The sequence below is a fragment of the Hyaena hyaena genome, unplaced genomic scaffold (genome assembly GCF_003009895.1).
Source record: "Hyaena hyaena isolate Hyena2069 unplaced genomic scaffold, ASM300989v1 scaffold_97, whole genome shotgun sequence".
NCBI lineage: Eukaryota > Metazoa > Chordata > Mammalia > Carnivora > Hyaenidae > Hyaena > Hyaena hyaena.
In genome coordinates this window covers 1807145-1827199 of record NW_024080728.1, presented here as the reverse complement: position 1 = coordinate 1827199, position 20055 = coordinate 1807145, and the positions used below count along the sequence as shown (strand labels likewise).

The 20055-nt window shown below is 35.9% G+C and overlaps 1 protein-coding gene across 4 annotated transcripts in view; it reads right to left on the bottom strand.

Moving 5' to 3' along the window:
- ADK (adenosine kinase) overlaps positions 1-20055 on the bottom strand; it is a 507420-nt gene that overhangs the window by 26554 nt on the left and 460811 nt on the right. For all 4 annotated transcript variants that reach the window (XM_039235193.1, XM_039235195.1, XM_039235194.1 and 1 more), the window contains one exon: positions 4570-4656. In XM_039235193.1, the coding sequence (XP_039091124.1) occupies positions 4570-4656 (87 nt within the window). The remainder of the gene's footprint in view (positions 1-4569; positions 4657-20055) is intronic.

The window sequence follows — 20055 nt, the reverse complement described above, 5'->3', positions numbered from 1 at the left end:
TTTAACGAAGCTTTTTTAATCCTAAGAATGTTGGTCCTTGGGTGAGGTCTCTAGTCTTTTATCTGAAAGCTATATATATATGTTCTTGGGTATAATTTGTCAAAGATGTACTCACTTTTAGTGATTTGTAGGTCTAGTCCATATTCCTACAGCTGCCATAAAACATACAACTAAATCACATTAGATTAACACAGGCTGGTATTGACAGCCAACTGGGAACATATTGATTAGGTCCCCTTTCATGTTATTTGTTATGATTTTTCTTCTCAGTTTCATTTACTGGGAAGACACAGGGGAAGAGATTTCACCAGGAACAATGACAGTGCCTGTCACAAAATGTTCTCAATGTTTCCATTTGTTACTATGGCAGTGACAAAGAGGGTTCCAAATGAAAAGGCAGACCTGCTGTGACAAAGCACAGCAGGACAACAGGAAGAAATTTTCTCCTGACCTGGGAAATTAGGAAATCACACTTAGAGATTATAGAATTGTCTCCATTTCCAAGGGTACAATCGTAGCACTTGGGCTTTTGAGGGAGATTGTGAAAAGGGTAGTTCCATCAGGCCTGGCTACGTACAAATAAAGGGCAAATGTTACAGAGTGCTTAAGATCTCCAAATAGAACAAGGAGGTATGCTTGTAGAGGCTAGAGGGAATTGTCACTGTTACTGAACCCTTGAGATGGAACTATGAATTTAATTTATGTACATTTGGGGTACTCATTTTAAAATTATACATGAAAACCTATGATGTACTATAGTTATATATCTCTTATGTGGCTAATAAGAACACATGGCACTCTGGTACTGGGATATGTAATTAGCACATGGTAGATGAAGTGATGCTTCATCTAGGAAACTGGGACTGGAATATAGTTATGCAAAGTCACAAAGACAGAAATACTCTTAAGCCAGCAAGACTCAAAAGTAATAGGGGGAATATATTATCTATCTAAGGAGAGAATGTGTCAATCAGAGAGGAGATATGTTAATCAGGCAATAAAACAGAGAAAAGAAAAAGAAACTACATAGTAAATGTAAAAGTTGCCATTGCCTCTCCATTCTTATTCAAGGTAGAGAAGTATGCTTCAACAACTGGAGTATTTCCCATCCTAGTAGAAAGGCTTTCCCTAGTGTAGTGATGCAAGTGGGGGTTTTTAACCAATGGAATTTTATTTTTATTTTTTAGTATTTCCAACTAATAAGACCATCTCTATTGTAAAATGGCATGCATTAGCCTGGTGCTATTAAATGGTTGATTCATATTAACTCCTTGTGTTCAGATTCCATGCTGACCCAGCAAGTTTATGATCTGTCTTTCTGTATCTCTGTAGCACAATTGATTCTACTGCTTAGCAAAAAGCTCCTGGTTCAAACTCACCAGGGACTACAGTCCTTCGATTATTTTCCCTTTCCCTTTCTCTTTCTTTTCTGCAACAATCTTACCCTAGAGTCCTCAGAATTCTATCAGATAACAAAAACTCCTGTTCAATACATGAAATCATCTATTCAGATAATAGAAAGATTTTCTCTGTTGCAAAACCCAGCTTTGGTTAGTAAGGCTGGTCTGTGGCTCCCAGTCCTAATGATGAGATTCCTCTCAAAGTTTAGAGGGGCAAGAGTGCAGTAAGGACACTGAGTTTGGAGCCAGACTGCCCAGATTAGGATCTTAGCCCCATTATTCTCTAGGTCTATGAGACTTTGATCAAGTTACCTAACCCCTATGTATCTCAGTGTTCTCATCAGTAAAATGGGGTTAAAAATAACCTACCTCAGTGAAATTTTATGAACACTAAATGAATAAATATTTGTAAAATCCTTAAGATGCTGGTTGGCTATATAAATGTTATCTATTGCTATACTCTATACCTTGACTTACATATAACGTGCTAAACATGCCCAGATAAGGATTTCAGTTCTAAAATGACCTTGGAGTGTTCATGTCATTGCATGACTCAGTCTTTCAGGATCTGATTATCCTGGAAACTGATCAGAGTAGGGTTAAAGTGAGAAAAATGGCTACCTAATTGAGGTAGTACCAGTCAAGTCCTGCCTAGTGTCAGCCTGTCTTCCACTTTATCTAGAGTGATTTCAACAGCATGTAGTGAAATCCACTGTTTGGATCCAGGGTATGAGGAAAGAGAATAAAGTGAGGAAGCTGCCAACATATTACACAAGGGGTTGACAAATTAGAGCCTGAGGGCCAATTCTAGACTGTGGCCTGTTTTTGTATAACTGGAGAGATACCAAAGGTTTTTACATTTTTAGAGTGTTGTAAAAAACCAAAATCAAAACAAAAAGCAAGTACACAAACAAACAAAACTGGAATATGTAATACAGCTTGCATATGACTTGAAAACCTAACATATTCACTTTCTGGCCCTTTATAAAAAAAGTTTGTGGATCCCTGTTCCATACTCTTCCCTTACAACTTACATCACTGTACCCCAAAAATAAATTGTAGGTAGGTAGAGTGAAATAAAAAAGAGGCTGAAGGTCCTATAACAGAGAGCCCAAGTGTTTTGGTGAGGTAGTTCATTTATTATCTTTACCACAATACAAATGGGTAGTTAGCTGTTCCTACTTTAGTACCCTAAGAAGACTTCTCTCTCCCTCAGAAAGTCCACAAGTTTTTACTTAGTACTGGGAACATTGTGGGTAGTTAGGTGCTTGTAAAGGAGTTTGTTTTTACAGGGCTAAGTGGCCCAGGGCCCAAAGTAATGACTAATTAGGTCACCATTATAAATATGATGGTGCCTTACTAAATATTAAAAAAATAGAATACTTAATGTTTTAAGTATTTAAAGTACTTAAATAATGCATACACAAGGTATAATTTTAAAAGTTATGTACTGGTGTGCCTGGGTGGCTCAGTCAGTTAAGTATCCAACTCTTGGTTTAGGCTGAGGTCATGATCCTGGGGTTGTGGGACTGAGGTCTGCATTGAGCCCAGTGTTGGGCCCTGAGCTTAGTATGGAACCTGCTTGAGATTCTCTCTCTCTCTCCCTTTCCCTTTGCTCTTCTCCCCGACTCATGTGCACAATCTCTCTAAAATAAAATTTAAAAAAAGTTATATATGAAGATTCCAGTTTAACCAATTTTAAGTGAGAAATCCATGGTGTTTCCTTAACATATTACAGAATTTAGCCCAATTCTGGAAAAGATATTTTTAGCCTACATGGATTTATAGCTCTGAAGAAATATGGCATAGAAAAAAATAGCTGCAAAACACTCTAATCAATGATGAAGGCTTTCAAAGCAAAAGACGCAAAAGATACAAGCATGATAGTAAAGTAGAATGTTATCTGTGGTATGTACTCTTTCCAAAGAAAAGGGCATTGGGGTATGCTATGAGTCTATTGGTTAACAGCTCATTTAAGAATAGGCATGAATATTTTCAAAGAAGGAAATATGAGAAGTTTATGTTGGTGAAAAAGATCACTAAAAGAATATCTATATTTTAAATTACACTATCTTAAAACCATCACATAATTTAAGTTTCCCATGATTCAAATTATCTTCCAAGGAAAGGAGGACTATGGTCAACTCTATTTGCCTTTTTTTTTTTGTTCCTGTTCAAGACTGATGTTCTAAGAAATAAACAGAGATCAGGAGGGACTCTTCTGGATTGTCAGTCAGGAATGTAAAGCTTTCTAGAAACCATGGTCTAGCTTAACTACTCTTAACTAGAAGGGTTTAGATGTAGCAAAAGAACCTTTGTACCTGATTTTAGATCAATCTAAGTCATCAAGCAAAAGATCTTCCAATTGTCTTCAATTTATTTTTGAGTACTCATTCCAAAAATGATTTAGTCCTTATAAATTGTGCCAGTTCTTTTTATTCTTTTTTTTTTTAATGTTTATTTATTTTTGAGAGAGAGAGGGAGAGAGCATGAGTGGGGGAGAGGCAGAGAGAGAAGGAGACAAAGAATCCAAAGCAGGCTCCAGGCTCTGAGCTGTGAGCCTGATGCAGAGCTTGAACTCACAAACGGTGAGATCATGGCCTAAGCTGAAGTCAGATGCTTAACCGACTGAGCCATCCAGGTGCCCTGTGCCAGTTCTTACTAGGTCTGAAACAGACAAAAATTTAACCCTTTCTAGTATATCATAAACATTCAACTACTGTGTTAGAAACAGATGTTTTAACCAAATGATACAATCCAAAGATACTATCCTTAGTTATTAGAATACTGTTTAAAATTCACCACAACTTGTTTAAAAGAACAACAATGTATTGACATTTAAGTCTGAAGGACTATGAATACACTATATACTATACTTGATGACTTGATGTAGCTTGTTTATGCAATATTCTCACAGACACAATTAATCTTGTGAAAATGACTGGGGTATAGCATAATAGAAAATTATCTTTAAGCCAAAAATAAGTATTTTTTCTGTAGTAAAATACCTTATAATATTCACAGTGATAGTAGCATATGGAAAGAACACTAGGAGTTAATTATTTAAAAGAAGAAATTAAGTTATTAAATTTATAAATCTTGGCTAGAGGTAGAGGCAAGGGTTAAAGGAAATGTTTAACTTATAAGTATGAAATAAATGAGTCTGTACCTCCAACAAATGCATCTCCGGCTCCATTGGTATCAACAATTTCTTCCTGGTTTTGATCCAAGACAGCAAAAGCGGTGACTTCATTTTCTGCAAGTAGAGCCAAAGAAAGGCAGACTGACTTCTCTTTGTAACACTCATTTGCAAACTTACCTAGTAAAGTTTGAATCTCCTTGACCATTCATTATTCAAAGACAGAGACAGAACCTCCATATTCTGTACAAGAGTACTTGGGAACCAAGATGCAAAGTCTGTAAATAATGCTTTTTTGGGGTAATTTTCAGCATACACATGCTGTATGTGTTTTGTTAGAGCTATATCCAGGTAGTTCACATGTTTTGGGAATGACTGTAAATCATAGCAGTACTTTTTTAGACAGTATAAATACTTGAACAGAAACTACAAGCAAAAGAAAATGTTTGTAAGGATTGGATCCTGGATCTCTAATAAAGCTTCAAGCCTCACTGCATTCTTGGCAGTGAAATCTCGGATACAGTTGAAGAGCTGTAAGTTTAAAATATATAAATAATGAGTCTTGGGTGTTTCTCTACAGATAATCACAATGGGATAATAAAAAATGCAACTACTATTCCATTATGCTACTTCAGGCCAATGTTAAGAATTACTGATTTTAGTGGGCTTATTACCAATAACCTAATCTGGATACTTTTTACAAAAGAGTTACTATTTCCTTTAAACTGTATGTCAACTAGCAAAAGGGAAAGCTACCACTGAATGCTTGCATAGAACAAAAGGGACAGTGCAATGGGTTCTTCTCTTATAGCAGTCTGGACTAGGGCTTGGTTGTTTTGACTATAAAGTAACCTAATACTTTAAATTTGGCACTTAACAGTGGAATGGAGTTATTTGTGATGAAATTTGGCCCAGTGAACATCTGCAAAACATTGGATAGTGCTTTTTACTGGTGGCTGGAACTTCTGAAATCACAAATTTGCATCCCTTATGGGGACAAATGTGGCCAAGACTTATAAACTTCAGTCTCACCTAAGAGAGAGGGAAAAGGAGATATTGAACACCTTAGGGTTTTAAAAAAGAACCTAAGAATCTCAAAAAGCATGTTCTGGGGGCACCTGGGTGTCTTAGTTGGTTGAATATCTGTCTTTGGCTCAGGTCATGATCTCCTGGTTTATGAGTTTGAGCCCTGTGTTGGGCTCTGTGCTGACAGCTCAGAGCCTGAAGCCTGCTTTGGATTCTGTGTCTCCCTTTGTCTTTGCCCCTCCCCACTCATGCTATGTTCCTCTCTCAAAAATAAATAAACATAAAAAAAAAAAAAGCATATTCTGTCTGCTTCTATTACCTGGTACTAAATGTTACTTTCAACAAGAGATAAGCTCAGATATGATAGTGAAAAAAAAATCCTATTGGAAAGATTGGTATTCATGAAGAATACCAATCACTTAGTGATCCCTTTTGACCATATGACTGTAGATGCTAAGACTCCATACCAGAAGCATCTACTTAAACTCGTTAAGTAACTAACTTTCCACACTTTGTAACACCAGGACCTACATGGTACTTAATAAGATTTTGATTAAGTGGAAGTTAAGGCATAAATACCCAGGATTACATTTTCTAGGGAGTGTGCAGTACATATTGCTACACAGGCAGAAAAAAAAAAAGTAAGCAGACTTTACTAGAAACAATTAGGAAAGGGCTACAATCTGATTTAGGAAAAAGGACTATATCATAAATATTTGTAAAGAAATCTGATTTTATTACTTCCAAGTACAAGTCATAGTATAAAGAGAATTAACAAGTGTAAAGTAAGAACAAACAGCCACTAAATAAGTAAAATTGGCTAAGTTAATGATGCCATTACCATTTATAATAGGGTTACATTGTGTAATAATAAAATATGTCTATAAAACACTTAAGGTAATGTAAGTATTAATATAAGAATTAATCACTGGAGTACAGATTTTAAAATAATTATATACAAATGGTAAGTAAGCCATAATTAGATATAATTCCTTGAGTTCTTTGTTCGAAAAAGTCATTGATTTCTGGTTGGATAAGTCTTTATTATGAATAGAACCTAAATCAAAATTGAAGAGATTTTGAACTCTGTTCTTTTTTTTTTTTTTAATGTTTTATTTATTTCTAGGAGAGAGAGAGAGAGACAGCGTGAGCAGGGGAGAGTCAGAGAGAGAGGGAGTCACAGACTGAAACAGGCTCCAGGCTCTGAGCTGGCAGTCAGCACAGAGCCTGACGCGGGGCTCGAACCCACGAACTGCGAGATCATGACCTAAGCGAAAGTCGGACGCTTAACCGACTAAGCCACTCAGGCGCCCCCTGAACTCTGTTCTTAAGAATCATGATTTCTGGGGTGCCTGGTGGCTCAGTTGGTTAGGCGTCTGACTTGGTCTCAGGTCATGATCTCGTGGTCCATGGCTTCCAACCCTGTGTTGGGCTCTGTGCTGACAGTTCAGAGGCTGGAACCTGCTTCGGATTCTGTGTCTCTTTCTCTCTGCCCCTCCCCTGCTCATGCTATGTCTCCTTCTCTCTCTCAAAAATAAAATAAAATATTAAAAAAAAGAATCATGACTTCTTGATCTAAACTACTGAAAATAATTTTTTTAATGTTTATTTGTTTTTGAGAGAGAGAGCACGAGTGGGAGAGGGGCAGAGAGAGAAGGAAACAGAGGATCCAAAGTGGGCTCTGCACTGACAGCCTGAGGCGTGGCTCAAACTCACAAACCATGAGATCATGACCTGAGCCGAAGTTGGATGCTTAACTGACTAAGCCACCCAGTGCCCTTAAAGTACTGAAAATTCTAAATGAAGGCAGTTTTACTACAATATTTTCAGGATATATGTGTAGATCCTTGAGATGCTTTATCGTTAGATGTCATAGAAGTTCGATTTCTTGTAATATAAAGTAAAATTATTTTTCACCTTTTCTACTTATTAATGGAAATAAATATATAAGAATATCAAGACTGTAAAAGAGCTATCATAAATTGGTATGGATACAGTCCAGTCTCTATTATCTTTTGTATCTGGAGTTATACTGTAAGAGCTCCTTTCAAAATAATGACCCTGAAAATGTGTAAGGCCCTGAAATGTGTTCTAAATTACTGAAGAAGAATTAAACAATGTTTAATAATATTTAAGTTCAATTATATTGCTGGCACATTCTGATTTTTTGAAATGAAATGATCCAAGTTAGTTTATAGAGCTACTTAACCCCCCACTCCCCACACAACTAACTAGACAGTATTTACCAGCATGACCTATTCCATAGCCTTATAGACAATTTATTGTATGAACACATGAAATATCTCACTAAATCTTAAGACACACTTATAGGCATGAACATTATTCAGCTAATGAGGCCCAGGACACTCACATGACTCACTTGGACCTAGTTTTCTTAGGTTTGATATGGGCCTGGAGTGTTGTGGGAAGAAGTAGAAAAAATAGCTTTCTGTCTCAGTTGTAGAAAAATGACATTGTTAGTTCTGATCAAGTACTTAGGATAAATTAGAGCCTTTTATTCCTGTGACTTATTCATTCAATAACTGAAAGTCTGTATCTCCTACTCTTTTTCACCCCTTTTGCTCATTCTTCTATCTCCCTCCCCCCGACAACCAACTTCAGTTTGTTCTCTGTGTTTATAAGTTTGATCCTACTTTTTGTTTATTCATTTGTTTTGTTTTTAGATTCCACATATCAGTGAAATTATATGATATTTGTCTTTCTGTGACTTATTTCACTTAGCATAACATGTTTTAGGTCCATTTATGTTGTTGCAAATGGTAAGATTTCATTCTTTTTCCTTCATCTATATATGGACACTATATAAATATAGTCAATAGTGTTATATGGTGACAGATGGTAGGTACACTTGTGGTAAGCATAGCATTAATGTATAGAGTTGTGGAATCAATAACTTTGTTGTATGCCTGAGACTAAAGCAACATGGTGTGTCAACTAAGACAAAAAAAGTTTTAAAAACTAGTAAGTATATAATATGTGGGATAATATTATTAATACTATATGGAGTTGCTAATAAAAAGGCTTAGTAATTTTTTACATCTTATGACATTTTTTGTTAAAGATTTTATTTTTAAGTAAACTTTACACCCAATGTGGGACTTGAACTTGCAACACCAAGAGAAGGAGTTGCATGCTCTACTAATTGAGCCAGCCAGGTGTCTCAAAAGATTTTATATATATATATTTAATGTTTTTATCTATTTTTGAGAGAGAGGGGGACACAGTGTGAGTGGGGAAGGGGCAGAGAGAGAGGGAGACAGAATCTGAAGCAGGCTCCAGGCTCTGAGCTGTTAGCACAGAGCCCTATGTGGGGCTCAAACTCAGGAGTGGTAAGATCACGACCTAAGCCAAAGTTGGACGCTCAACCGACTGAGCCATTCAGGTACTCCAAGATATTTTATATCTTAAAAAAAAGGTAAGTCAGAGTCATTGTTCATCAAATCTTTCCAAACATTTTTAAAGTGAGAAGGAAAAGGATTGGTAATAATTATTATTTCTATTTTCCAGATTTCTTTCTATAAAACCACAAAATCACGAACTTCTCCAAGCAGACAGGAAACTGAAAAGAACAATTTAGTTGATACCAGATTTGTCTGGTGTCATTTATTAGATGAGAGCCTCAGGGTACCTTCATTCAGATCAATGAAATATAGCTTACTTAAAATACAAAATAATAAGGTCGCTTAGGTGGCTCAGTCGGTTAAGTGTTGGACTTTGGCTCAGGTCATGACCTCAAGGTTCATGGGTTTGAGCCCTGCATTGGGCTCTGTGCTGACAGCTTGGAGCCTGGAGCCTGCTTCATAGTCTTTGTTTCCCCCTCTCTCTGCCTCTTCCCTGTTTGAGCTCTGTCTCTCTCTCTCAAAAAATAAATAAATGTTAAAAAAATGTTTAAAAAATACAAAATAATAAAATTCAAACATTCTCTGGACAGTTTATATAAACAAATAATTTACTCTTCACTTTACTATGACATAAGCTTCACTACCTAATCACTTAAGAGCACATTCTGGCTAAAATCAAAACATCTTCACATGTCTGTAATGTTAAGTCATTTATAGTAGAGATGGCAAGTTCATACAAATGCCACAATATCTAACTGAAAAAATAATAGAAACTTCAGGTAGTAAGTGCCAAACAATTAGATTACATGTTTTTGTAGCCTTATCATTAGTAAATTAACTATATATTTTAGCATTGTATACATACAAACTCATGACAATATCCTTTGAAAATTTTGTTCAAGGTATTCTGTTTATTTATTTTTAATGTTTTATTTACTTCTGAGAGAGAGAGAGAGAGAGAGAGAGACAGCATGAGCATGGGAGGGTCAGAGAGATAAGGAGATACAGAATCTGAAGCAGGCTTCAGGCTCTGAGCTAGCTGTCAGCACAGAGCTCGATGCAGGGCTTGAACCCGTGAGCTGTGAGATCATGACCCGAGCCGAAGCCGGACGCTTAACAGACTGAGCCACCCAGGCACCCCCAAGGTATTTTAAAATGTCATGTTTTGTCAATTTTTTTGACATCATCTCTAAATTGTAGGAAAGATATAACTGTTGAAGATACATAGCAGGATGAGGTGTTTTCAGTCTTAAGGTGGACTATAGTCACCACCTCTGCCTCTGCCTCTGCCTAAGGATCTTGTATGGAAAAGACAGAAGAGTGATGGCAAAATCTTCACCATAAAGTCAAAAGTATAATGAGGTAAAAAACCCACAACTCTTGAGATTCTTAAAGGAGGTTCCTCTACCTTAGCCATTCCTCATAATGAGGTAATTTTGAGAGTATTAACGTTTTTGTTTGTTTTTAATTGACCTTTTATTTGGACATAATTTTAAACTTACAGGAAAGTTTGATGAAAAATATAGAGAACTCCCATAAAACACTTATCCAGGTTCACCAGTTTTTCAGATTTTGCCACAACTTCTTTATCAATCCTTCCATATATATGTACATATTATCATTTATTCTTTCAAGCCATTTGAGCATAAATTGCACTTATCAGGCCCTTTACTTCTTAATGCAGCATTTATTTCTAAAAAAAACGGTACTCTTTTAAGTAACCATGATGTAGTTAATAAATTAAAAAACTTGTTATTTTATCTAATTTGTATTCCATATTCCAATTTTGTTAGTTGTCCTAGGTTCTTTAGAGCAATTTTTTCATTTACTACAAGATCCAGTCTAGAATCACACATTGCTTTTAGTTATGTTTCTTTCTTTTCTTCTTTCTTTCCTTCTCTTTCTTACTTTTTTTTTGAAGATTTTAATATAATTTAGTGTCAAACTGGTTTCCATACAACACCCAGTGCTCACGCTAACAAGTGCCCTCTTCAATGTCCATCACCCACTTTCCCCTCTCCCCTACCCCCATCAACCCTCACTTTGTTCTCAGTATTTGAGAGTCTCTTATGGTTTGTCTTCCTCCCTCTTTGTAACTTTTCCCCCCACTTCCCCTCCTCAATGGTCTTCTGTTAAGTTTCTCAAGATCCGCATATGAATGAAAACATATGGTATTGGTCTTTCTCTGACTGACTTATTTCACCTAGAATTGGACCCACAAATGTATGACCAACTAATTTTTGACAAAGCAGGAAAGAGTATCCAATGGAAAAAAGAGGCTCTTTAACAAATGGTGCTGGGAGAACTGGACAGCAACATGCAGAAGAATGAAACTAGACCACTTTCTTAAATCATTCACAAATATAAACTCAAAATGGATGAAGAACCTGAATGTGAGACAAGAAACTATCTTTCTTTCTTTTTAATATAAACTTTTGAATAGGTAATAGTTAAAAAAATATATTTTGTATACATATATATATAGTTAAAAAATACAAATTTATGAAAAGGTGTGCTATGAAAAAACTCTTTCTTGCCTCTTATCTCCTATTTATCCATTTTCTAATGCTACTGCTTTCCAATCCGGTTATCACTGCTATTGCTTTTCTGCATAACCTTCCAGAATTTCTCTATGTATACACAAGCAAACATATTCTTCCTTTTTTTCTTCTTAAACAAAAATGTATCATACTATGAAGGCTGCTCTGGACCATGTTTTTTCACTTGGAGATCTTTCTATATTGGTTAGCAGAGAATGTCTTCAGTTTTTAAATTGCTGCATAATAGTCCATTGAATGGATATACTATAACTTATTTAAGCAGTCCTCTATTGATGGACTTTTAGGTTGTTTTCAAGTCTTCTGTTATTACATACAATGTTGCAAAGCACTAATGCTTTTATTTTAGGCAGACCCTAAATTTAATTATTTTACTTAAAAGCCAAGTCTATAATTTTATTCCTACTTTTACAGGGAGCTGACATAAGAAAACTAAGTTGTTATACAAAGAACATGAAATATGCCTGTGTCAAAGAATAGGAAAAAAAGTGAGAATCCAGAAAATGCTTTTGTTTTTCATTAGGGTACACATACCAGGATATGAGCAAAGACACCCTGCTCAGACTGCCCTAATAAACAGGGTAATGAAACAGATGACAAATTCTACTAATAATAGAGATTTATAGACCAATCTTAATTAACAAGGACTTTTGGGGAATGAAGCGCATTGGATTAATTTAATTTTCTGGTTAACTAAAGAAAAAGCAGAAAGTCTTTTTAGTTAGAAATCTTTCTAAATGTATTAATATAATAATATACCATGACATCCCTGCTTTAATTAGTTTAGTTTATTGAAGTGAATAAAAATTTTCTTTGATAATAGAGAATCCTACAGCACATGTTAATGTCATTATTCTGAACATCAGTTCTTATTGTAGTTCCAAAGGTGTAAGTGCTTTCATGAAAGGCAGGATAAATGGAATAGTTGGAGGAACATTGGATTAGGACTCAAAAGACCTATGGTTTTAGTCTGGTTTTGGTTCAGCTACTTTATTCAACAAATGCTTATTAAGAGCTTATCATGTGTCAGGCAGTCAGAGACTGGAATACAGATGTGAATAGGACAGACAAAAACCCTGCTCTCATGGGACCTACATTCTAGTTAGGATAGACAATATACAAGTAACAAAAAGATAAATAAGATAATTTGAGATAATAATAAATGCCACAAAGAAAATAAAACAAGATGATGTGATAAAGCATGACTAGAGGGGCAAATTAATCTAGATGGGTGTTACTTCGCTGCAGAGGGGATGTTTGAGACTTCAATACCAAGAAGGAGCCAGCCTTGTGAAGATACAGGTGCAAAATATTCAAGAGCAGAGGCTCTGGGCTAGGAACAAGCTTGGTGAGCTAAGCCTGTTTAAAGTTAAGAAGGCCACTGTAACCAGACTAGTTACACTAGTGTAGGGAGATTAAGATTGTGTGTGTGTATATGTGTGCATGAGAGTGTGTGTGTGTTGGGGGGAGTAGGTAGAATATCATTCTATGTGACACGGAAAACCACTGGAAGGTTTTAAACGGGAATGACATGATCCCATTTTTGTTTTAAAAAGATTATTCTGGGGGCACCTGGCTGGCTCAGTACAACCTGGTTAAATGACTGACTCTTGGTTTCCTCTCAGGTCATGATTTTGTGGTTTGTGAGTTTAAGCCCTGTGTTGGGTTCTGCATTGACAGTGAAGAGCCTACTTGGGATTCTGTCTCTCTCCCTCTCTCTACGCCTCCCTGCTCTATCTCTCTCACCCTCCTCACAAAATAAATAAACTTTAAAAATTTATAAAAAAAAGATAATTCTGCCAGTCTTATACAGAATGAACAGAAGGGTGGGGGTTGGGAGCAGAGTCGATGATGTTACTTTTCAAGACCTTGCACAAGTCACAATGTAACTTAATCTCAGTTTTAATATACTTATAAAATGAGAATAATACTTGTTCTAGCTATTTTCTGTCAATTCTTTTTTTTTTTTTAATTTTTAAAATTTATTTCTAGGAGAGAGAGAGACAGCGTGAGCAGGGGAGGGTCAGAGAGAGAGGGAGACACAGACTCTGAAATAGGCTCCGGGCTCTGAGCCGGCAGCCAGCACAGAGCCGGACGCGGGGCTCGAACCCACGAACCGCGAGATCATGACCTAAGCGAAAGTCGGACGCTCAACCGACTAAGCCACCCAGGCACCCCTATTTTCTGTCAATTCTTATATGGATTAAGTATTAACTATGTTATGAAAGGATCCTGTCAAATATAAAGCTCTATACAATTTTTTATTCTTAAATATAGTTTAATAGTCTTCATTTCTGTACATCAGAACACCAAGATTTCACTGCTCATGATCTCTCTGTAGAGGCTATAGAGAACGCAAAGGCTAAGTTTCACCCTCTCTTATTTATGTGTTTATATGTATAAATGTAATACATTCCACTATATATTGATACACAATTTTACAAGGTGTTCTTAGGAGCTTATTTTCTTCAATCAGGTAACAAGAATTTGTTGAACACTCACTATGAGCCCCTCATACTCTGCTAGATCCTTTGGGGGAGATATAGGAGAAATACTAAGACATGATCTGTCTTCTGAAAGAAGTTACAATCTAGATGGAAAGAGAAATCTAGCACATGTGAAAGAATCTGTTAAATATCATATAATGTAATATTTATTATAACTGCAAGAAGAGTTCAAAGAAGGAAAAAAACAATGTCAGAAAGTTTCATGGAGAAGACTGAACTTAAGTTCAGATCTTAAAAATGTGGATAGTGAAGAGGGGAGGAAATAAAGGTATATATATTCCAGAAGGCATAGAGAAAGGAAGAAAGAAGTTTATATGTTACATATGAAAAAGAAATAATGCAAGATGGGTGGGGTTTACCCTTCTTTAAGAAGAAAAACTTTTGGATTTAATACATCAAACAATGGGATGCAATTGAGGTTTTTGAGTAAACAAAATGACATTCATAAAGCAAGTGCTTTATATGCTTTGTATCATGTATTTCTCACTGTAAGCCCAGGAGTTAGTTATTATTGTCCTGATTTTGTAAATGAAGACATTGACGCTCACAGAGGTTGTCAACTGCTCAGGGTCCTGTGGCAAAGCAGTATTTTGGGACAAAAAAAAAAATGAGAAAGAAGTAAAAGGTGATTCCAAAGTTGCCATTTAAGCAATGGTGCTATCATTTTTTTCTAAGAAAAGCTGATCATGAGAAAAAACCCCAGATTTTGATTAAGCAGTATACAGCAGTTAACTGACATTTAAATTCCCTTTCTAAGCCCTGTACTGATAACTAAATTGACCAAATTAAGTAGATAAATATTCCACAGAGAACAGAGACAGTATAATGTATTAAGAATATAAATGAGACTGCTGGGGGTCATATTCCCAATTACTAGTAAAGTTCCATTTACTAGCTTTTAACCAAGTCAAACTCTCTATGCCTCAATTTTCTCATGTGTAAAATAGGGACAATAACAGTAATTATCTCCTAGGGTTTTTTTTTTTTTTTTTTTTTAAATGTAGAGTTCATGCCTAGTGCCAGGCTGGACACAGGGCTTGAACTCACAACCCTGAGATCAAGACCCACACTGAGATCAAGCTTAATCAACTGAGCCACTCAGACACCCCTCTCATAGTGTTTTTATGAGGCTAACTCAGTTAATACATACAAAGCACTTGGAGCAAAAGCTGGCACATAGTAAGCATCTAATGAATAAATGGACAAGAATATTATTAATCTTAAAATAAGACTTTTGGGTATAGGAGATTCAGATCACACTTAAAATTGCTGGTACTGAAAGCATGGTTTTGACATGGAGCACTACTATCATTATTTGCAGTAAAGCCCGTCAGTTTGTTCATGTTTTATTTGAATTTTCTACAAACGTTTCAAGTAAATGCCTGTTAAAATCTTCAGTGCTGAATATAGACAGGTAAGAGAGTATAGGAGTGTTTGCTTTGAATATGAACATAGTTTTCCGCAGAAAAGTAACTGAGAAAATAATGATAAATGAAATTAGCGCTTTAAAACTTTATTTCCCCCCTTTTTTGGTGTGTGTATTTATGTGTGTGTGTGTGTGTGTGTGTGTGTGTGTATTTTTTTTCTTTAAAAGGTTTCTGATACCTTTAATAGGTTCACTACATGAAGCAAATCCCTTTAATTTTTCTTTTAATGTTTATTTTTGAGAGAGAGAAAGAGTACGAACAGGGAAGGGGCAGAGAGATAGAGAGAGACACAGAATCCAAAGCAGACTCCAGGCTCTGAGCTGTCAGCACAGAGCCCATCGTGGGGCTCAAACTCACACACCATGAGATCATGACCCGAGCCAAAGTTGTATGCTTAACTGAGTCACCCAGGTGCCCCGAAGCATATCTCTTTAATCATACATAAAGCGGTTCATTTCAACCTGTTCTCTCTCTGCTTCTTTCTATGCATTTCTCCATTCTCATATTTATAGAAACTGGTTTCCTCTGCTGTCTTAGCTCATAGGTCACTGGCAATCTATAGACTGTCTAACCTTATTGAGGTTCCTAGCCCTGATTTAATCAGTAATACTCAGGGAAGAAGCTAGGCTCATGGCACAAACCTTGGCTACATAGGTAAAAAGAGATACAGGAAAGTCAATTTGTCAGATGATCTCTAGCACCCAGAACTATGCTTTGCACATGATAGGTGCTCAGTAAATATCTGTTCAGATTGGTTTTTCATGAGTATAGATCTGATCATGTTATTGTGTTAAAAACCCTTTGATGGTTCTTTATTAAAGTCTTAACTCTAGGACATGAATGAATCCAGCCTACTGTTTATACCTCATCTTTTGCCATTTCCTGAGCTGTGATTACTCCTCTGTCATACTCATATGTTTTTAATGTGTCATGCTTTTTTAAATACCTGTGTACATACCAGGTTTACTGCACAGACTGTCTTTCACTATTAGCTCCAAATCCTAGATAAGATTATCTTCTTGGATGTAGTCCCTGACTTCTAAGAGTTCTGCTTAGAAGCAGAGCTGACTTCTCCTTCTTTTATGCCATCACTTATAATTTTCACATACCTCTAAGAAAAGACTTATCATATTTAGAAGTATTTTCTCTACTCAACTATGAGTTTTTGTGGTTAGAAATCATGACTTAATCCTAGTCCAGCTCTTAGTTCTATACCTAGTACACAGGTGTTTAATAAACATTTATTACTGAACAAATTTCTACTAGATTTTAACTTCCTCAAGACTGGTCTCTTTTTCATGTAGTAGAGTATGAACTCACCATATTTTTTCTGAATGATTTTGAGTAAGTGGCATATAACTGTAACATACTTCTCTAGGTTAGTTTAGTAAACCAAGTAAATAAAGGTTCTAGTTGTCCATGATCCTGCGTTTTAGAATTCTTAGGATTTAATCTAGCATTCGAAATGCTTGTATGAAAGGAAGTCAAACAACTGTTTGAAAATCAGAGGGTAATATGTTATTTTAATAGTATATAAATTCAAAACTGCACAACTTGTTCTGAAACCCTTTCCAGATCTAACTATGCTGAAGATATCCTGGAGAAATAGTAAAAATATATGATTGGCACCTTCAAGCAAGTTGCTTCCCATCATTCTGAAATGAAGACATTTTTATGATTCAATAAACATAGGTTCAGATCCTCTTTAAAGATAGAAGGTTCTGAGATAAGGACTTGGAGTTAACTCTTGGATGGGATCAAACCAGGGCAATCAAATGGATCATAGTGACATGGGTGGGATTCACCTCATGAAGATATCATATAAGTCCAACCAACATCTATATGTATGTGATCCTTCCTTATAAAGAAACCATAGGCTCTTAAAACTAGAAGAACAGGAATAGGCATATGCTGCATAATTTGGACCAAGGCATCATGGTTATGAAAAAAACTGAGTGACCAGATATCAATGGGTTTCTTAATTTGTGTGTGTGTGTGTGTGTGTGTGTGTGTGTGTGCGTGTGGTTTAGTCCTAATCATTGCAGGAGGAGGATATTGAACATTATTGATATTCTAAATGTACGCCTTCTTAATGTCATGTATTTCTTTCAGAATACAAAAGTAAAGATTTTCAAAATGATATTCATATGCAAAGTTGTTCTCTGTTATTAAAGAAAAGGCTATTGATGCCACTACTTCTAATTATGGACTTCCCATCAGTAAGATTTCTGTTTTAACTGTTGACAGTGTATGAAGTTTACAAAGGAAAAGCTGCATCAGATATGAGGGAACCACGGTCTCCTTTTTTCTCTTAGAAAAAAATCTTAGAGCAAGAAAGCAGTGCTGATGTTTAGTGCAATCTGGTTTGCAGGGATGATAATGCTTCAAGGTAATGTCATAGGTTTATGCTGAAAGAAAGATTTTTTAAATATTCTATACTGTACAATTAAGTTAAAGTTCTCCAAAGTATGGAGGCAATTTCAAAGGGTGCTCTGACAAACACAGATAAAAGTGATGAGTACTATTGTCCAATGAACTAAATAGGAATCACATATAACTTGACTACATGCAGTAAACAACCACTTTACCCAATTTAAACAGGATACTTTCCTTTATTGAATCATTTGCCAGTCTCTCATGCACTTAAAAGTAGATTAAAATGTGTAAACGTATGGTTAATTACCTGTTTAAAAACATTCCTCTCAAGTACCATATTTTACAATGCTTTTAAAGGTTGGTTGTATTCCTTCCTCATCATTTTTTATGAATAAAAGTTTCAGCATCAGATTTTTCAAAAGTTGCAGAAATAGATTAAGGGTCATACTCATGGCCATCAGGAGATTAAGGAAAATTGCATAACCTTATCTAAAAAATTACAAAGACCCTGTGTCAAAGCAGGACAGTATTTGTCATCCAAACACTGTGCCAATTACTGCTAATTCCTCAGAACTGGTTCTACTAATGATCCTTAGCTGGTGCTTCCATTTCTCTTCCCAAAGTAGTATTTTAAATGGCTTCTCAAGTCACCAAATAATTCTCACCCTCAGAGAGAAGAGAAGCCATTAGGTTTCAAGTCTTTACACTTTGCTAGTTATATTGAACTACTAATAGTTCTTCCATCAAATACAAGAGACAGTATCTCTGTTTCTCAGACTGGAAGAAGGTGGCAGACAATTCATTTTAGTAACACCACATTATACAAATATAGCTATTATATCACATAGCTGATTATACTCTAGTCTAGTAAATGGCATCTGCTAGATTTGGCCTGTTCACAGATGACAATACTATTTACACTTTCTCAGACGACCCAGAGACAATGTACAAATTGGTCAGGCTGTAGAAGTCAGCGCAGCAAGGTTGGTGTTACTAATTGTGTGGTATATGAAAGTTTTGATGTTGATTACATCTGGGCAGAGGAAATTTGTGCTGTGCTAGTTAATTCTTTGAAAGACAAGTCTAGTATCCCCAAAGAAGTAAAAGAAGCAACACAGCCTCACAGGTCAGATACCAATTTGTTCATCTATTTTATTATCTCATTTTCTTTTTTCTTTTCTTTTCTTTTTTATTTTTTAATATAATTTATTGTCAAGTTGGCTAAGACACAGTATATACAGTGTGCTCTTGATTTTGGGGGTAGATTCCCATGATTCATCAGTTAAATATAACACCCAGTGCTCATCCCAAAAAGTGACCTCCTCAATGTCCATCACTCATTTTCCCTTTTCTCCATCATTTTAGATAATGTAGGTAAATGTTCTGTGTGACCTGTAATACACAATGAAAGTATCTGTAACTACTTTTAATTTTACTATAGTGGCAGCCAAGGAAAGGAAAAAAAAAAAACAAAAAACCAACCAACCATGTTCCGGTTAGCTCATTCTAAAAGCCTAGAATTTGAGGGTTTCAGGGTAAGGTTCCATTTTCTGATAGTGATGGCAGTACCCTCAATATTTTTTTTTTAATTTTTTTTTAATGTTTTATTTATTTCTAGGAGAGAGATAGAGACAGCATGAGCAGGGGAGGGTCAGAGAGAGAGTGTTTTTCATATTCTGAAACAGGCTCCAGGCTCTGAGCTGGCAGTCAGCACAGAGCCCGACGCGGGGCTCGAACCCACGAACCGCGAGATCATGACCCAAGCGAAAGTCGGACGCTTAACCGACTAAGCCACCCAGGCGCCCCATTACCCTCAATATTTTTGAGAGTGAAGGGCACATATATTTCATGTTTCTTACAGTATAAATGTGGCTGGGAAAAATGACAATGTGAACACTTAATCTATCATATCCCAACACTAGGAAGTTACTCTAGATATCACAGAACTCTTCGTTCTTGTTTACACATTTATATATTTAGTGGGAAGAAATGGGACAATTATTAAAAGCTAGAAGAAAGCCCATTCTTTTAGGTACTCAATAAATACTCGGTGATTGACTGACAGTAGAATTTAATTCTAAGACAGCAATCAAGTATATTTTCTAATAAACTGTATACTATTCATATACTATTTTAACAAAATAGAGAAAACTTGTGTATTTGTTAGATATTTTCTAGTGAATACCATGGGGATTAAAACTAAGATCGTAAAGGGGCACCTGAGTGGCTCAGTCAGTTGAGCATTCGACTTCGGATCAGG